The 20,668-nt window shown below is 40.3% G+C and overlaps 1 protein-coding gene across 2 annotated transcripts in view; it reads left to right on the forward strand.

Annotated features, from left to right (window-relative positions):
• Window positions 1-20,668, forward strand: part of IGF1R (insulin like growth factor 1 receptor) — a 189,078-nt gene that overhangs the window by 26,554 nt on the left and 141,856 nt on the right. For both annotated transcript variants that reach the window (XM_082005340.1, XM_082005341.1), the window contains exon 2: window positions 6,611-7,156. In XM_082005340.1, coding sequence (XP_081861466.1) covers window positions 6,611-7,156 — 546 coding nt within the window. The remainder of the gene's footprint in view (window positions 1-6,610; window positions 7,157-20,668) is intronic.

Here is a 20,668-nt window from a genome sequence, read left to right on the forward strand (position 1 = left end):
CTTTCTACCTTTGCCTTCCAAGTCTTGGAGTAAAAATACAGGAACAAACCGGGCTTAAGACCAGGCCATGGACTGCAGTACCTCTCTGTTCAGCAATGACTGAATAAGAGCACTTGAAGATTTTTCTTCTTCAGGGCTATATGACAGTTCTGATTTTTTTTTTTTTTTAAACAAGCATAATACTTAGGAGTAAGAATGAAGAGGGAGGTTAAGGTCGAGTTTTACTTTTCCCTGTTTATAATCTGTACGAGCGTAACATTTCCAGACTATTCTTTCTCTGTTTCCACTGATGGGTCCTACTTCTCTTCTGAGTAATTGCAGTCACGTAGAAAAGAGGCTCCTTTTAAATCTGCTGATGGTCATTATCGTATGTTTAGTTCCTTTTTCCTAACCTGATTCAAACCAATTGTTCAGATAACACTGAGATTAGGATGCTGTCATCAGCCAAAGTTGTTCTTTAACCTTCAAGTGTCTGCAAGGAATTTTTTGGAGCCGTTGTGTTTTCTTCAATGTGCCAGACAACCCCTCTATTGAGTTGATCCAATATATAGTAAATGTGCCAATATGCAGGCCATTATACATTATGCAGATCTAAATCCACCCGATGCAATGAACGTGTTCTTTGTTGTTAGAGAGGGATGGTAATTCTGGAGATGCTTGTCTTAAAAAGGATGCTGCACGCTGTGGATCTGGGAAGAGAGCTGCTGGACTGCAGCCACATTCAGTAGCTGCTTTGGACCCTTTTTTTTAATAAGGGCCTGCTGTAGATTAAAACTAAAAAAAACATATGATGGAAAGGAAGTGGCTCTGCTGGGAATAAATAACAACACTGTTCAGAAGATGTGCTGATCTCCCAGAAAGACCCACAGCTCTGAGCTGAGATTACTGAAGGATGATGTGGTCAAGCTTCTTTGCTCTCTCCCAAACTCCTCTAATGAATGTTACTGTGTTCAGTAACATCAGCTCTTAGCTGACCAGAGAGTACCAGTAGCTGTCTGGGAAAGCAGACCTCTCATTGGAGTGTGCTCAGAAAAAGCCATTATTGGCAAAGTAAGATTTTTCTGGTGGTGGTGGTGTGAGCAAGCTACTCTGCTAAAAGTAGAACTAGCCACAGTTGGTTTTTGTATTGGGCCTTGTAGTTCCTTCTTTGTGTAGGAAATGATCCAGTGCTGATGGTAACATACTGTACTTGTTACCACTGTAGAGAATTTCAGGGTAGATGAGAAGTTGAGCAACCTCATGCCCTCCTGTAAAAAAAACCCTTTTGAACCTTGTGGATCACAGTCTTTGTCCTCCGAATGGGTGTTTTAACCCTTGGGCAGGAATATGATAAGGAATTAGAACAATTTCTTCACCGTTTTCTTTCAGCAACCAGTGTAAGGGGATACTTACTCTAAAATGGAAAAGCTGAAGCTGTCCTGGCTCCTCATTTAAGATAAAGCTTTGCTTCTACTCTGAAGTAAAGGGAACAATTTTCACAGAATGGAAGTCAAAAGAGGGAAAACAAAGGGAAATCATAACTTTGGTAATGTGCCATGAGTATACGAAACTGGAGAAAGGTGAACAGGAGTTGATTTCAAGATTGCTAGTCAGATGTTAACAGCAGGCTGTCTATCCTGATTCTCATTTCAGAAATGTAAATGACTGTGCAGGCTGAACAAGTCTCTGTTGCTAGGGAAAGCCTGACCCAGCTGGAGCAGACTTAGGTTGAAAAGGCCTTAGACTTGCGAAAGGGTTGTGCTGGGATGACTTGATGACTCAGTGCTGCCTTGGTGCTGCTTTGTCTGACTTCTTGTGGTGGTGGTGAGAGCCAGGTAGTGATGGTTCTTAGTCTGTAATTTCTGGCTACTTAAGAGGATATTGAGACCATTCAGTGTAGTACAACTCTTTAACATTACCCAAAAAAGTAAAGGGCCAAAGGCAAGGCTTGAAATGTGAAAGTGTGTATTTTTTCCAAGAAAAGCCTAAGCACAGTTTCATTTCCTTAGAACTTCTAAATGGAGTAACTGGGAGGAATACAGAATTTGAAAGCAAGAACTATACACTGTGATGAAATGGTTTCTTGTAGAAAATGAATTCTTCTCTTATTAAAAACAGTGAACGTGTGAATCCTGCCCTCTAACAACTTTGTATTGATAAAAAATTAACTGCTGTGAATATACATACAGCTGTGACGATGCTGTAGCAAGCAGAAGTTGCACTATATGCCGAATGTTGAATAGGAGGCTTTCTGCTGATTTGTCTTCCGTAGCGTGCCATTTTGCAAAAAGAATTGTTCCTTTGAAACACTGAAGGGCAGCAGGCAGGCCCTTCCAGGAGTAGCTAGTGACCTGAAATATCTAGTGGATATATATAAAAGGAATAAAGACCTGCTGCATGGAGTAAATGATTGATTGATGACAGGAAATGATTGAATAGCAGGTGTTTCTCAAGGTGGCAAGGTTCTTCTCCATGTCAAAAAGTTTTTTTTATGATCAAAATGAGCATTAGCGAATCATAGTTAAGGTAGAGAAGAAACTACTGTTCTGAGCTCTTCGTGTCGCACGCAGCTTCGTGTTAGTCTGCCCGAGCTGTGTGTAATTGGTGGCGTCAGCTCCCTGCCCGGGTGCTGTGCCGCGTGCGTGCTTGTTCACAGCCTCTGTCCTGCTCCTTGGTGCCCCAGCCTGGAGCAGCACTTAAAAAGGAGACTTGCCAGGAGATTCTGCCAGACTGAGGAATAGGCTGCAGGTCGCATTAATTACTCCCAGCCTATGAACCTGTTACCTGCAAGTGTTTTTCCTGGTAGTTCATTAACCCCCATCTTGGTTACATGATCAGGCTTGGATCTGTCCTCTGACTAGGAATGGGCTGCAGGTCTTCAGAAAGATGGTAGTGTGGCGTGGGCTTTTTCAGTTACCTTTATAAGTGTATATGCCCTGCAGCACGCCCCTGGGATGCTCCCAGAAGAAAAGAGCACATGTAGGCTTCTTGCTGGATAGTAGGTGAAGCTCATTACCTTTGGACTAAAGCGCTACTTCCAGGGTGGCATCTGTGTTGGTCTAGGTGAAGAATGCATTGCTTCTCTTTGGTATTTGACTGTATTGGGGAGTTATCTTTTAAACAAATAAATACGTATTTCTTTAAAGAACTAATTTATCACTCGGAATTAGGTGCTTAGTTTAGAGTAAATCTGAGAAATGATAGGCAGTTTAAGGAAAGGCTTGGAAAACTGTGAGCAGCTGAATGAAAACAGTAGCAATTGGTAATTACCTGGGTGTTACTATTGGTAATTATCCTGGGTGTTTATAATCTACCCAAGACCCAAAACTGTTGGGGCAGGGTAATAAACAGATGTTGCATTTTTAGTTTTTGTTAGGGAGCAAAATAAATATATAATAATTAATTTCCAATTCTAAATTGGAACATGAAACAAAGGTAAGTTATACTAGTCTATAACTGGAATATCAAAAGCTGTTAAATGGAATATAAATGCTCTAAAGAGCATTTTATGTGCGCTTCATTCTGACAGACCAGTTTATATTGTAAGTCCATATATGCTTTCTCTAAAAAGTGATCCAAGGAAAACACAGCACAGCCAAATGGAAGTTGTAGTTGACTTTGAGCTCTAATTTGTTTTTCATATAATCCTTTTCAGGGCAGCGACAAAAACGTGAAAAAAGATGATGCATTGTGGTCTAATTAACTTTTGTGAACAACGTGAACTTTAAAAGAAATGTCTTTTAAGGAAAAAAACCCCCACAACTATCTGCTTTAATTGGAACTGTTTTTTCCAAATGTCAGCGTGGACCAATATGCTTGTCCTATTTAATGTTTGGGTCTCTGCAGTTCTCATTATATGCATGAAGTTCTGCAAAACATAACTCACTAGATTAACTAATAAGTTCTTAAATGAGAAATGTCAACAGCATGCTCATCTGTAATCAGTTTCTAACATTAGGGCCCACTGGACTTTATCCTCTTCTGTATTAAGGGAATGATATTTCATAATTGAGACAAGTGAGTACATACTTTTGCCATAAAGTTCTAGGAATCTCACTGATTTATAAAAGCATTAAATATCTAAAATTAAGTAACTTTCAAGCTGAAACAAACATAAAGCTAAAAGTGATACGACTTCCAAAGCCCAGCATCAGAAAAGACGCATGAACAGATATATAATGCTTTAGTTAACGGTTGCTGCCATTTCTCTTACAAGTTGTTCTTTAGGGTATTGTAACTCAGCTGTTTTTAAACCCATCACTCTGGAACCTTGCCTACAAAATGTCAGTGCAAGTGCAAACTTTATTCCTTTAACAAAATAAAGGGCTTGGAGCAGTTGCGCTTTCTAAAATTTTTATGGCAGTAAAATAAATTTTGCTACTTTGGCTTTGCCATAACAGGAACCATACTGTTCACCTTGTCCTGCCAGCAGGTAGAGAAACGAAAACAGTTTAATTGGGAAAACACTGTGTGTTCTAACTTGCCTTTTTTAAAAAAGAGAAGCCCAGTGTCAAAGTGTAAATATACGCACGTTATTGTCGGACTGTGTTTTGGGCAGAGGGCACTGTCCCTTGAGAGTGGGTGGAGGAATACTTGTTTTAGAAGAAAATTTCAGAAGTTGAAAGCAAGCTTTGGGCACCAGTTTATTAAAGGAATTTAATCTGGGTTGAGGTTGTCTTTCCTACAGGTTCAGGGGAGAAGCCCACATTTCTGCATGTGACCAGTACACTACTTACCAGATCTGTTCTCTTGGAGTTCTTTAACATTCCTCCTCTCCCATCTGGCTTCTAAAGCATGGATAATGCCAACCCATTCGCCTTTTTTCATGTTTTCCTGAAGTTAAAGCCTTGACACATATTCCAGACAGTAGCATGCAATTGTTCTGTAGTCAGTATGTACTAAAATGGGGATTTTCTGTCTTGCTGCTCATGATAGCCAAATGTTAATGTTGGTGCATTAGTGTTGGTAGTTTTTTGGGGTGTGTGTGTTTTTTTTTTTAAAGGTTTAGGGAATGGACTTTCTTGTACATCGCTGCTTCTGGTGCAGCAAGTGACATTTTAATAGCCTCTGCTTTCAGCTTGGATCTTCACAGAAGGGGAATTGGGTAATAGTTTGTGTAGAAAACATCTGTTTCTTAACAGAGATCTTGCCGTGTTGTTTTTTTATGTTGTCCCTCTAACAAGAAAGTCCTTTAGTTTTTTTAAAGACTTAAAAGTCTTTAAGTCCTTGTTGTATGTTAGAGTTGCTGTGGTTTTAGCATGCTCATGTTCTGGATCCTTTGTTAGCTTAAGTTATTAGCCTTAGATAAGTGCTGTGGGATGGGAGGACTGCTTTCTGTTCTCAGTGCAATTTCTGAATCTCTGGACAATTTGTCTGCGTTAGAATTTAAGTTTTTTGGCTCCAGTGTTTGTTTAGACCTTTTCCTTGTCTGAGGAAAAGGTGGTGTTAAAATAATTAAGCCTAGCGTGCATAAAAAGAGAACCTTTCCACAAAATGGAATTGCTTGGGGTTTAAGTAAGTTTTGGGTTGCTTAAATGAATTGGCATTTTACTTTGTTTGCTTACAAGCAACATACTATCTATTCTGGGGAATCTTTTTTCAGTGTTTTCCACAGAAGACCAAGTCTTGAGGGTTTCCAAGAACAGCAGCTCTCTATGCTCCGTAGCTTTTTGTTTTACATCAGAGTGTATTTTATGTGTCTAATTATTACATTATTAGCACACTTTTATTCCAATCTCTTTAAAATTTTCATTATAGTACATATCTAGTATGGAAAGACCTAATATATAGGTTTATTGGGGAATAATACTTTTGATCATTGTCTTCTTGAGTGTGCTTGTTTTCAGGGGAAATTCCTCACTGCGATGCTGTGTGTTTTTGTAAATAAATTTAACCCTGCATTTCTTAGAACTCAAGGAACTTTTTTCTATCTTGATGCCAAAATCAGTGAAACTTGCAACAGGAATTCAGTGCATTAGCTGCAAGTCCAAGCACTTTCTTTTCTTCCCAGTCACAGTGCAGGAAGTGCTGAGCAGCTTTCTGTGGATTTTGTGTTGTTGCTGATCTATTGCAAGACTAGCATTCAAGAATTGGGGCTAGTTTGGCTTGTGACCCTGGGAAGAAAGAATGATTTGAGAAATAAGCTGTAATTTTCTGGAAAGTGTTCCCCTCTTATATGCACGTATCTTAAGAAGGGTGGAGGGTAAATTAGTAACGTGATGACCAGTGGATCACACTCTGTTACCTAACTTGTTTGGAGTCATGTGGCTGAACGCCTGGTCTGGTCACACGTGTCATGGTGTAATTTGAAGAAAGGTGTACAAATGCATTCAGTTTATCTTTATGTTCCTTAATCTAATGCAGCTCTTTTTCAACAGCAATAATAAAACATTTCTCTGTCTGCTGCAGAATATAGATAGCTTACATCTCTGTGCTGGTCCTGGTAGTGTTTTATAGTGATAGGTTAAATGAGATGAATATGCAATGTAGGTGTAAATCAAGTACTCATTTCCTATTTTAACATTGCAACCTAATTAAGAAGCTAACAATCTTATGACCAATTGCATTCCAATTTTAAAAGGCTTAAAAATGCCTTATTTACTAACTTTCCTTTCTCCTTTTATGTTTTCAGTTTGTGGGCCAAATGTTGACATTCGCAATGATATCCATGAGCTGAAACGCCTGGAGAACTGTACGGTAATTGAGGGTTTCCTTCAAATTCTGCTCATCTCTAAAGCAGAGGATTACCGCAACTTCCGCTTCCCAAAGCTCACTGTCATAACTGACTATTTGCTGCTGTTCCGTGTGGCAGGCTTGGAAAGCCTCAGTGATCTCTTCCCCAACCTCACGGTCATTCGTGGGAGGAACCTCTTCTACAACTATGCCTTGGTTATCTTTGAAATGACAAATCTTAAAGAGATTGGGCTTCACAACTTGAGGAACATAACCCGCGGGGCCATACGGATTGAGAAGAACTCTGACCTGTGTTACCTCTCCACGGTGGACTGGTCTCTCATCCTAGATGCAGTGTCCAACAACTACATCGTTGGGAATAAACCTCCAAAGGAATGTGGGGACTTGTGTCCAGGAACAATGGAAGAGAAGCCATTGTGTGAGAAGACATCTATAAACAATGAGTACAACTACCGCTGCTGGACCACCAACCACTGCCAGAAAAGTAAGATTTGAGTAGATTGTGTGGTTTTTGTTACCTCTTTCTGTAGTAAAGGTTTAATTTTGTGGTTTTATTTTAAGCTTTTTAGCTACTTGAATTTTTATTCTAGTCATGTATAGTCCTCATAATGAGTTATGTAGTTACCACACAGATGGATTCTTCCCCAACCAGTGAAGGATCATCTCACTTGATTTAAAACAAAATGAAACAAAACCAACAACAATGAAACAAAACTCCACAAACTTTCGGGGTTGCTTCCCCATGGAAAAGATGCAAAGTAAGTGTAGAATTAAAGCCGTTATAGTAAAGCTGGAACCAGTTTTGTCTCCCTTGAGGACTATGGCAGAGGTGGCTGTCGAATGCCATCTCCTCCTCTTTGCCGAAATGACGTTATGTGTGTGCCAGGCATTGCTGTACTGAAGCTGTTAACTAGAGTTGCGTTGACTTTGTTCTTTGCCTCCCTTGGCACGCACCTTCAGAAATTCCTGTAATGGTAAATTCTGTACTTAAGAACTTCTTTACTGAAATCAGTTTGTACAGTACAGTCTGTAGTGTCAAGGAGTCAATGGATTATCTTGACTCTCGGTGAAATTACCCTTTGCTGTTTTGTTTTTACCTGGCATGATGGGGTTTATGTCTTTCTGATAGCAAGTATTAGCAAAAACAAAACCTGATCTCTTCTCACTTTTTAAAAATAGAGTAAACAAATACATAGTTTACTCAAATAACATGATTACATGGCAGGCTTTTTGAGTTCATTCTGTATCTTTACGAAAGCTGAGCCCTGCTGTATCAGTAGGGCTTGATTACAAGCAGTCGTCACTGAGAGGAACAGTTCCCAAATTCCACTTGGGAGTCTTGACCAAAGCTGATATAATGACAGAAAACAGAAAACACCACAACGTGAGAGAAAACAGGAACAGGGTGATGTTCAGGTTACCTTTGTTTGGGGAAGCTGTTTTTTAGGAATTGGCTCTTCAGTTGCTTGTGAAGCCCTCATGTTTGATTAGAACTGAAATTAAACTACCTTGTAGGGTTTCAGTCAACACACGCCAAAAATATCTCTGAAAAAAAGGCATTTGTAGGGCCATCCTTTTATCAATAATTCTTACAGGAAATAAAGTTTGTTTTTAAACAAAGAAAAGAAAGCCCATCATCCTGTTACTGGGAGTCTTTGTGATTTGCCCAAGGTGAGGGAGGTGAGCTGTGTTGCTTTCTTACCGTATGTTGCTATGAGTCGTTAGGCTTCTGCAGGCCAAATGTATGTCTTCGTTAAAAGTGTGTAACTCTGCTGTCTACAGAGGGTGACCTTGGTGATTCCTGTGCAACCTTATTGCCTTTAGTGGTAACTGGAGTGTATTTAATGAGATGTAAGAACTCGCTTTCTGTTGTGTGCTCTGGCTGTTTCGAGTAGACACAAGTAATGTGCAAGAAAATCTTGTTGACTTCTAGGGGACTGTTAAAATAATTTGGATCCCAAATGTGTGTGAGAAGAGATCTGTTTAAGTAAGATGAGGTCATAGTTATACTGTGATGGCAGCGCTTTTAGAGCAAGGGTCTAGGTAATGTTTTTCTTTTCCTATATGCTTTCATCTTCCTGTCGTGGGAGATTGTGAAGAAGGCGGCAAGTATTGGAAAAGAGCTTTGAAAGGCTTGTTAAGAGCATTACATTGTGGAAAAACAGTGTAGGCTTAGAGTATCTTAGGATAGTTCTAATCAATAAAAGGAGTCAGAAAGTTGGACTTATTTAATCTGTTTGTTGTGATAAGCCACTGACTACAAGGAATAAGACTTTAAATTTGCCAGCCATTAATCTAAAAAAAAAAAAAACACCCACAAAAAACCCACAACCCACCCACAAAAACCAAAACAAACCCCAAAAGTACTCCCATTCTGAAAAAAAAAAACCCCCAGTGAGGTGTAAATGTGTGGTTGTTCAAAATGAAGACTTTTGTCTGTCCTGCTAGATTGTTTAGATGCTTTGGCAATGAATTGATCTAGATATTCTCTTGCAGTACAGAATTACACAAGACATGAAAACGAATAGAAGTGAGGACTTATAAATACTGAGTGTTTAAATCTGCGTTTTCCTATCAGTAGAGATAAGAGACCTATGTTATTTTCCAGGGAATATTTTTCTAGTGTAGTATCTAATTTAACCCTGACATTCTCCTTGTGCGTCACAGTAATGTTAAACTAAAAATGCTGTCTGTCACTCAGGGTTCCTTTATGCCTTTTTATTTTTCTTCACTCTGGATCTGTGGAGGAGTGGATATTAAATCCCTTTTGTCCTTGTTTACGCTGAAAGATCTCAAGTTGGTGGGTAAATGTTGTGTGGGAACACCTAGTACTTCAAGTAGACTGTCTTCTGTTTAGTTTTACCGTTGAGTGGAAGTTGTTTTTTTCTTCTTCTTCTTGCTCACAAACAAAGGAAGAACCCTGTGCTTCCTTCAGTGTAACTTGGGCAGGAACAACGTTGAGGGTGGAGGGAGGAGAGAGGGAAGTATATGCTGTGTTTGACTTAGAATAATCCATTGACATTTCTGTAGTACAACAAGCTACAAAGAAGCTGTAACTTTTAATTTTTTTTTTTTTTTTTTTTATTCTTTAAGGTTCAGCGTAAAGCGTCAGCAGCTTCTCTGCCAGTTTTGTTGCCCTGGTTTCTGTGTAGTATACATTCCTTTACCTTTGAGTGCCCCAAGGCAGCTGCCTTACTAGTTTGCTTGCTTCGGAGCCACGGCATGCCATGTTGTTTGGCATGCTATCATCTCTCTGACTTGCACTTACTTTTCTTTTGGCGTATCAAATGCCAGCTGTACTACACTTGGGTTGCAGGTCCACATGTAAGAATCTCTCAAGATGAACGGAGACTACTGAAATTGTTTGCATCAGTGATTCTGCTTTGGGCCACAGGTAGAGATGGAAAAAGATAAAAACTGAGAGTCCAGACATACAAATAAGATTATGGCCTTTTGGTTTTTTTTCCTGGCAGTTGTGACTGCTGGAAACATTTACGGAAGCCGTCTGCATCTTACTCGGCGATTGATGTGAGAACCAGAAAAACTGTTCCTGCTGTAGCCCTTGAAAGAGTAGTCTCTGGTGACACGCTTGCTTTGCTTGTCCATTGGTCTAATGTAAAGAAAACTTTTGTTGTTTTCTATATTGTGTTTGCTGATGACTAAGTTTTGAGGTCTGCTGCCTTAGTCACTAGGCCTTTGTAAGCTTGCAGAAACCAAATGTAAATCACAACCTTGAAAGCCTGCCTGGAAGTTCAGGATCCCTTGTGTACCATAACTTTTGTGGTGTTTTTCCACAAAAGTCCACCTAACGCTTCCTAAGATACTTCCGCATTTGCTCGGGTTGTAAGAAATGAACCAGGCAGACTGTTTATGTGGGAACGTAGTAACAAAACTAGCAGGAATCCATATAGAAGATCTATGGCATATGGGTGTTTTTTTTCCTTTCTTTTTAGCTTCATCTTAGTTATTCGTCTGCTTTCCATCCACCCCCCAGTTAAGTTGGAGATGCTCTCTGTCAAGTACTAGCTGAAACCCTTCCTTTCCTACTCAGGTAAAAGAAAGACTAAGCGTCTGGTTATGGGGAGGACAGACTGTTAACACCTGCTATGAAGGGGTAATGGCTTCAACTGTGGCTTCTGTGTGAGAGGACGAGCACAGTCTGGAAGTCTGGGTCCTCCCTTTGAGACAGCAAATTATAGTGTTGCACAAAGGGGACAAATACTTCCCATACTCACCTTTGTGTTTGAAGTGCATGAGGGACCTTTGAGATTAAATTTGCCACTGACATTAAAAAAACGTAGGTTTAATTGGCATTGTAGAGAGAATGTGGATTAGGGCCGTAAGTATTAAGCACTTGTTTCAAAACAGGAGAATTTGACGGGAAAAACAATAGCTCATGTAGATGGCACTTCACAACACAACAGAAGAAAACTTTCAGCTTCTGAATGTGTGAAACTGAAGAGCATGGAAGAGGCATGTGAGGATTTGGAGGCTGATAAGGAAGCAGATGGCAGCTAAGCACAAAATGTTTTTAATGAAAATGTATCCTTATTCCTTTTTGAATTGGTTTGACAGTGGCCTGAAAAGATACGGTGTATGGGAATGAGGAGCAGGAGGGAGAGAATGACAGTGAGTGGGAAGAGAGGTCCATATGTACCTTCTACTAAAACGTTTAAACATATGGAGACAGTAACATGATGTATTCTCACAAATATTCAGAATCTGCTCCTGTTTGTTTACACGGAGCTCAAAAGATAATGCAGTTGAGTGGTATCGTTTGACATAGCTTCATTGACTTGTGCAGTACTTACCAGTGTACGCCATCTGGGAATCTGCTCCCTGTTGATTCAGCAGAATAGTGGTGAAAACCATGTGCTGGGATTTTCTTCCCCCCCCCCCCCCCTTCTCTCCTTGTTTTCCCCTCTCTGAGGCATAGTTGGTATATTCCCCTGTCCTTTTGAAATATCGAACATACATGAACTATGTAGACATGAAGAGAGAGGGGAAGAAGTCGTGAGCCAGAGGTGCTGAATCAGCTTGTATTTATTTTGCTTTGAATTACATCTGCATGCTTTATGTTTGTTGCTTCATTTAAGGTTTTTTGTGTTTTCCTTAAACCCTGAAATATAGTAGAAATTGCATATATCAAAAGAGGACAACAGGCTTTAAAAGTGTTATTCTTTTTGCAGGGAAATTTGCTATGGTGTAATGTTAAGTGAAGCTAGTCTGTGTAAAAAGTCAATCCTACCTTTGTTGAGTTAAAAAAAAGAGTATCGTATAAACCTGAACATCTTTTGAAATGGACAGGTTGTTTGTCTGTTTGGTTGGTATGCAAACTGTCCAGCAAATGAACATCTTCTGAAAGGAATAAGCAGAAGGGTAGACAAAAAAAATTGTAAATGTCACAGTTCGTGTCACGGAGTTAGAAGAATCTGGAGTGTGTTTAAAAAAAATTTGTTAGTGTTTACATTCTGAATGAATTTTTTTCCTGACTTTCACTCCCCTCCTGAGAAGCCTGCTTTTCAGCCAGAGGTTTCCCAGAATTTTTATTATGGCTGTGAAAGCATATTTAATTAGTAAGCTGGAATGGCCGCAGAGCAGTTTAGGCCAATCTGCAGTTAATTACTGTAGCAGTGGTTTATATTCTGAGAAAAGTGCTAAAATTAAACAAATGTATACTTGCCATTTTTCTTTGTTCTGTTGCAAAATGGCATAACCTGGGAAGAATATCTTGAACCTTGCAGCCTGCACTAGTCACCAAAAACTAAGTGCTAATGTTGGCTCCCTAGTTTCTTTTGGCAGAAAGATGTGTAGCATTTTAGAGAGGACTTCAAATTTTGGATTTTTGTTTTCCAGTTTTAAAAGACTTGATACAATTAACTAGATCCATCAATGACACTTTGCTGCAGGTTTAAAAAAACTTCTAAAAAATCCTTGAAAAAATTTAGACCTCTTCCACACTTTTTGGAATAGAGAATTTTAAAAAAGTTAGTGTTCTTAGGGTTTTTGGATATACCGTGTGTCGTTTCTACTCCCATGTACACACACACACACTTTTCTCCTTACAAACCACCATATTTTACACTTGCTTTGACTTGCTTTATCTTCGTCAGTCCAGAGGTGTGTTAACGTTCAGCAGGTGATGTGTAGCCGTATTCCAGTGGCCATCTATGCTATTGGAGAAATTTAGTTCTTCGGTATTGTTTCTGGTAATGGGGAGGGGAAATCCATGTGTTGCAGAATGGTACAGTGAATGTTGCTGTGATTTCAGTGGAAGTATAATAGCTTGCAAGTGATAGTCATGGTGGCTAAATGTATATGCCCGTTTATTCTGAGTAATATAAACTCTGTTTTGCATAGAGACCATTCTGATTTAAGAAAAATGAGGATTAACATTTCTGCAGTTAACCCCGCCACAAAATTGCTCAAGCTGGAAATGGAGGCAGAGTTTTTTTGACTTTATGTAAATGGGTCTTATACTCGCAATGAACCAAGAGCACGCTGTGATTGAAAGCTGTCTGGACAGAAAGGCCTTGCGGGTCCGTGCTACGCCTGTCTTTCATGGCTTCATATTTTTGCCTTGTGAAACGTTGAAATCCTGAGTGATTTTTATCGCTACTACAATATGGAGTTACTTGAATTGTCTCATGCCAAACAACTGCTTCACTGTCAGAAAAACAACTATAAAAATATAATTGGAGATCACTTATAGGAAACAGTCATTCCCTGGTTTTATGGGTTGCATGTCTGTTAATTCCTCAGTTCAATTTCTCAGATGCTCTGTGGTAAAGGGTGAGGAAGAAAAACAATGCCGGCTCTTTTTACAAGAAGATGTAAAAGCATCACTAGGTTGTCATGCATACAGTGTGCAGTTTTTTAATGTGTAGTGCCTGAAAAGAAGTCCTGGTCTAACCTCTTGTTATATGGAGGCTCATGGGAGAAGGGAGCAGACTTTGTAGCCCAAGGGGCCTGAGGCTGTGGGGCAGAGGGGGATAATAGGAAGATGATATCTACGATCACATTCAGTGAGGATTTCTAAGATGTTGCTTATGTATTTCAGACTTCAAAAAAAAGTACTTTAAAACCTCAGTAACATCCTAAAGGTACTTTCAAGGGTACTGTATATGCTAGTGATGTTTTAGAAATTGGATCATCTGGTGCTAGCTAGGATTGGAAACAGAGTGCTTTTGGTTTTACTCACAGCACTTCTGCTGTCCTTAGCAACTTGCTTTCATCCTAGAGGAGACTGAGGATGATGTGGTGTTTAGAGAATTATTTTTTGTTTTCCCTTCCTTCGTTCTTCCTTTTACTGCCTTTGTGCAGCAGTACCATTTTAAATCTATGAAATCAAATGCGCATCTAAAATTCAACTAAATCTTTGATTAACCTGCTTAACACAGACTTCCAGGCTCCATTGATACATATTAGACAAATGTTTGTTAATAGAACAGACATTTGTATTGGGTAGTTAACTACTTGTAATGTAAGACTTAAATTTTATGATGAATTTGCAAAACAACTGGGAGCTGGGAATAGCTAGCAGTGTTATAGGGAAAATGTCAGGGAAATGTCAAGTGTAAAACCAGAAGAAAGCTGTGTTTTTGCTGTGTTCTTGTAAATGTTGCAGGGACAAGGCAAACTCAGCTTGGCTTAGCATTTCTGCAGTTCACCGTGGCTCTTATCCATGCAAGGAGTCAGGCTTGTAGTGGGTTGCTAGCTTTCCTGGGGATTTCTGTTTTGACAGTTAATGCTTGTATCAATGTCTAACAAGGGATGATTTTGAACCACGGTCTCTTTATCTTGATAGGGGCCCTAAAAAGATCTGTCCTCCACCCAGCTGTCCATTTTCATGGAGTGTATAGAAATAGACCTTTTGATGACTGATCTGCAATTGAATTTGGCTGAAATGGGCTGAAGGAGGTTTGGAAGTGGGCATGCGAGCGAACTCACTGAACTTGGCAGCCTACTTTTCGTAAGAAGTTAAGGTAAAACTTAGGTTCAACCCTGGATAGGAATCGTGCCCTCTAAAAACTCTGAATAGTAGGCACCCTTTTCCTCTTTTTTTTTCCTTCCCCAAACACACATGAATGTAGGAACGACTTATCCTTAAGCATTTTCATAAACTGTTTTCATGTGGCAAACAAGATTTTCAGTGTTAAACAGTCATGAAACAGCCTTTGTTTAGCCTTCCTTCCCACTAATAGTGTGATTTCCTTCTCAAGTCTGTTTATGGCTCTGAGAATTAACTTGTAATAAAAAGATGCTCAGATAATGATATGTTAATACAGATTTTTGAATTCCCTTTTTCTTTGGAGGTGAGCTCAGCCTGGTTCAGTTGTCGACTGTCTCTTCCTCCCCCTCCCCGGCAAAGTTTTCAGCGTTTGGAATGGAATGTGCATGTGCTATCAGCCGAGCGCTAAAAATGATTTAGCAAGTAGTTTGCCCACCATGAAATGGTAAGGGTCTGAGGTGCCCATAACCTGGGTTTTTAAAGCTAGAAACTGTATGCCATTCTCTCAATTTTTTTTGTTTACTGTTTCTTTCTGGGCAAAGTGAACTTGTGGTTACCTGCCCAAAGCGTAGTTCTGTATGCCCTGGCTAATTATTAAATGCATTTGTATAGCCCTTGACAATGTAGGTGAGAATGAATTCAGCATGTGACTTGAGGATCCCTCTTGGAAGGGCTGGTGTTTTTTGGAATTTGGTTGCTGATTTGCATGTTCAAAGGGGTGCGGGAGGCAACTCAAAGTTCTCATTGTTGCTAGTTAAAGTTTGATCCATCTTAGGTGGATCAAACTTATAGTTTGTACAACCAGTGTGGCCTTCTTGATGTGTTTTTTCCTTGTTGCAACCTATTGGGTTTATAGGTGCTTAACTGTTCCCTTCTTAATTAACAGTGCTCTATAGCTGTTGAGACTCATCTCTTCCCTGCGTACTCATTGTCCCTCCGTTAATGGCTTCTCTAACTTTCTACTAGCGTAACTCAATTGATGGGTCTGTTTCTCCTATTTTATTTTTTTCTTTTTTTTCTGGTTGATGTGTGAAGGATATATATGGACGATTAAAGGTGATAGTTTTGGGAAATTATGCCGTTTAGGAAGCATGTTTGAAGTGTTGAGCGCGCAGAGAAAGTCTCTTATATCAATGCAGGCCTTGGGAGGAGGAGATGTTTTTCTATGTATAGAAACTTCCCGTATAGGATGGCAAGAGAAAGTTGCAGGGGGATTGCCTGTCTCTTTAAGTGGGTTTATAATTGGCTAGGAATTTTTGTCAGCTTAGTCACTGCAGCATTCAGCGGATGAGGGAAAAAAACCACAGGCCCCAACCGTTACGGCCCTGGATAGGCTCTGTCATCCCAAAGGAATGCATGTGAACAAAACACTTTGTGCGGTGCAACCGTTGGCCTAAACAGTATTGCATTCTTAAAGCAGGCTCTGAGTCACATGGAGCAGATGGATTGTTTCACTAAAATGGAAGTTATGTATCACTGAGCAGTCAGATTGAGCTTTTAAGTATGGTTCAAATAGGTCACGATATGCGGGTGGGATGAAGGCGTGTAAAGGTAAAAAAAAAAAAATCAAAAAAAGCAGCTCCTTGTTGTGTAGTTGAAATAGTTTCTGTGGCGTTAAAAAGGCAGGAAAGTCTTTCACTTGGTTAATTACTGAGCTGGCACACCGGTCTAAAGATTTCTCTCCCAATTTCAGACGAGCATGGTCTTAATTCAGAGGCACTTTGTGTTTTTCTGGGAAGCTTCACGCTACCCAAAGTAATCCAAAGGAACCTCGGGGGGCGGAGGGGAGGACAAACCCAAGCCCCAAACCTTGCTGCTCTTGCAGTGTGACCGGCTGCTCAGCTGTTCTTCGCCCAGCATCTCCCCTCAAAATCTATCTTCAAGCCGTTGTCTCTAGTGCGCCCACTTGATTAGTGAGAGATGTAGCTCTGTCTCTGTGGGTGGCGTTACCCTTTATTTGGCTTTATCTCTTTCCTTTAAGGGATTTGAAAGGATCTGATAGGAGTGTTGCCAGTCTCCAGCCTTCAAAGCGTGCAGGGGAGGAGCTGTGACTTCTGGCTAAACAAATTCAGAGCTGTCAAGTGCTTTTTTTTTTTTAAAGATTTAAAAAAAATTTTTTTCCCCTCCTGTTTTGTGGGGAATCCTTTTTAGAGTGTTCTAGGATTGAGGAAAACCCAGCCTGCAGTTGGTTGATATTGACAACTGCTGTCATTTGGCAGGCTGTTGTTTGGAGAGGAACAAGTTTGGAGGTCTTAATCCGGTTATCACTAAGGCAGGTGTTTCAGAATTAGTGCCTGCCTATGTAGTATTAATTGAATCTTAAATCATTATAACACAAAGGGGAAATATTGACTAAGTTCCCTTCCATCTCTGGAGCTTTCCTCATGAAGGCAGCACATGAATAGAAACTCTCTCTTAGAGAAGATGCTTTACTTTTTAAGTGCTTGATGAAGGCTGCTTGGCAGAATCAGAATTGACTGGTCCACGTGAAACACTACACACAGAACTGAAATTGCAGTGAGTCACTGTCTGCTATGTCTTTTGTGATCTGGGAGTCTGGGATAAAATACTGCAGTGGGTGTTACAGATAAAACCCAGTATGCAAATCCTTAATTCAGAGATGAAGCGCTCTTCCTCTTCTACTCACTGCAGTTGTTTGTCTGTGTGCATCCATTTCCCTTCTGTGATGATTTTAATTTCTCTTCCAGTAATACCTTGCTCGAGAAAGTGGAAAGGGGTGGCAGGGGAAAACAAATACCTCTTCCAGCAAACCAGCTGTAGAGAGTTTGTTAAGTTCAAGGGCTGATTGAGGATCAAGTTGTTTACAGGAGAATATAAGTGATTAGAATATATCTTAGAGATGGAAAAAATAATATTCTTCCTAGGCAAAGATTTTATCTGTTTCTACCCTTAGGAAGCTTCTTGGTACGGTTAGAATTGTTTGCATATGGCGGATGACCTTTTTAGGAGAAAAGTGAAATACAGATAAGAGAGAGTAAGAGGGCATTTTTTGGACTGGGGAATGCAGTGGAAATCTTTCAATATGACAGTGTCTGGTGAAAGTGGTAAGCCACTGAAATCTCTGGTGATTGCAGGTCCCAGCCTCTAGCTTCTTGTGATTTGAATTGGGCTGCCTGGTCTAAAAGGAACATTTTTCTCTGTGAGCTGGCATTGCTGTAGTGTGGCACTGTTTTAATTGTACTTGGATCTATGTGTGCTGTATCTGTGGTGTGCTATTAGGGCTCTGGATACACTGTCTGCATGCTTTCTGGTTAGATAAATTCGAGATCATGCACGGAGTACCTGAAAACTTCAAGCTGTGAAGCTTTCTTGCTTTTCTTGTCTACATTAAAATGGTAGCTGGCTCAGGATGAGGGAGGAGGAGGAAATATTATTGAACAACATGAGGCTTACCAGTCACCATGAGTGGTGCAAAGCTCTGTGCGGATCCTCCAAGAGGTGTCCTTTGTTTACGTGAAGGGTGCTTCATAAACCTGTAATAGGGTTACTTCAATGAAATAGCATAGCAAGAAGTAAAATGTTTGTTTTTCTGTACCTGCTCAGTGGGCTGCATGATCTGACCTGTATGCGAGGGTGCTGTTTGGACAAAGAATGTCATGAGCAAGTGGACAGCTATTCTGCAGTGTTATCCTACTCATTCTCCTGGTACCCAGGAGACATTGGAATTGGTGCCAATAACTCTGTGCCATGCTTGGTTAAACACAATGCCTTAAAGCAGGCACTAAAAAAAAAAACCAAACCTAAAATGATGACATCCCCACCCCCAAATCTTCCTAGTAAACGCTGAAGGAAAAGGAGAGTTCTCTCCTAGCTTGTGATCCCAGCAACGGCAGAAAGTGTGGCAGCGGCTTGCCTGGGTTCTCACAAGCCATGCTCTTGCCTTCCTTTTAAGACCTCTGCCTTTCCTGTCCTGCCCTTCCAATAAACGTTGGAGAAACTGGGAGCCTTCCCCTTGCCTGCTTGGTCCTTAACGCTGTTCTCTGCAGCAGCCCAGAAATGATGTGCCTGTCGGTTTCATTCTGCTGCTGCTTGGTTAACTAATGAGCAGTGGCACTGCAGCTGCCAGGAGGAATTCCTTTCCAGCAGTTTTGCGAGAAAAGTCAGCAGGATTAGGGCCTGGTTAAAACTTGATGTTTCAGCAAATCTGCTATGCAAACCATTTGGGTGAGGGAGAGAGCAACCAGAGTGGCAACCAACTTTGCTTGAGGCAGAAACGAACTGTGGGAACAAGAAGGAGACTGTCTTGTTCTTTATAAACCATAGTGCTGCTTACAGCGTTTTGGTGTGCTTGAGAGAGTGTGTGTGTGTGTGTGTGTGCGCGCGTATATATGTATGTACTTTTCCTTCTCTGCAACAACACCCCAAGTTACTGTCTGTCCTGGCTTGGAGGAAACAATTATTTCAAAAGTCTTTCTTAATAGCTTTCTTAATAGGCTTTTGAGCTGCTCTGATGTTTTGCTATTTGGATGTGCCTGCTTGTGCCAGATTGTGCACTGGATCTCACTATTCTGGAGCACCTACTTAGTTATCTATCTAGGCAGGGAGCGTTGCGGCACCTCCCAGGTATTTAAAAATAGAAATAAACATCTCATGCTCACTCTTCCTTTCTTGATTCAGTTTATAGGGTTTGTGTTGGGCTTGTTTTGGTTTGTGTGGGTGAGTGGGTGTGTCTTGTGGATGAAGAAGTAATTGCAGGAGAGCTGGAGTCAAAGGAATGTGTTTCTGCATTAATTTGGAAGCTGTGAGATATTTGGTCGTTTTACTTTCTGGAGACAGTTTACATGAAGGTTCTGCTTTCTATACTTTGGTGTTTTGTTTTTTTTGGTTTTTTTGGTTTTTTTTTTTCTTTTGTTTCCCAGTGACTAACGAAATGCAGCTCCCGTGGGAGGCTGCAGTCCCAGCAATGAGAGGTAATCTTTGGGTAGCTGGGGCCATTGCCATGAAGCGTTTGAAGTATCTGGAGAGAGACCTTGAACTATATTACCTAGAGGAGTGAGTACAGACGGTAGATCTCGTCATCTTACTGTTGGAAAGGCAGCCTGCAAACAATAGCTTTCTAGGATATGATAATTGAAGAAGTGTAGTGATTGCAGTAACCAATAGAGGAAGAGTCCACAGATGTGATTATAGTAATGTGTTCTTGAGTGAAATTAGATGAAGTGGGTATTGAACTCTTTTTTGATTTTCTTGTTAAGTGCTTTGTTGTGCTGGTAATTTTCTCCCATTCTTGTGAAGCAGGTGTGGTTTAACCTACCTATATGCTGCAGTAATGAACACTTAGACTGTTGTATGCAATATGTGGGAAATAAGATTAGCAGAAATAATAAAAACACAGTGTTTGTGCTGCTGCAGACGTGAGAGCTAATGGGACACCCAAAGGCAAGTGATGAACCAGTTGAACAGGGACCAGGCACTCTGGTTTAGCAAGCCCTCCTATTCTGAACACAAGCAATGGATACAAGTTAGACAGTGATTGCAAACTTGTTTGTTTGACTTTGCCTCAGTGTTTCCTGAGCCAAGCTGCCTTAATTATATGAGGGAATTGCCTCTCAAAAAGGACTTCCAGATAAAAGATTATCTGGACTTGAATCAATCTTACATCTGTAGCAGCCCTGTCTCCAGGTGAGGAAAGGATTCCTGAGCGTCTGTTCTATATGCATTTCCTTTGGAAGATGTCTATTGACGTATTTTAGTCTGTGTTCTCACTACCTGTTGTATAGGACTAGGCAAGAAAATAGTAATTGTAGAGAAGAAAATTCTGGGCCAGATGGTCTGCTTTGTAGCATGCATTAGAGGGCTGTTTGATTTTGTCTTCACCACTGTGTTTTGTGAACGTGTAGAAAGCCTCCAGAGTAATGGTTCAAAACCTTTGAATTTTATAATGTTGGGTAATTTTAAATGCTATATCACTCTGGCAAATTTGTTGCTTCCTATCAAAATAAAGGCAATGCTGATCTCCACTTA

This window comes from Phaethon aethereus (genome assembly GCF_964289735.1).
Source record: "Phaethon aethereus genome assembly, chromosome: 12".
NCBI lineage: Eukaryota > Metazoa > Chordata > Aves > Phaethontiformes > Phaethontidae > Phaethon > Phaethon aethereus.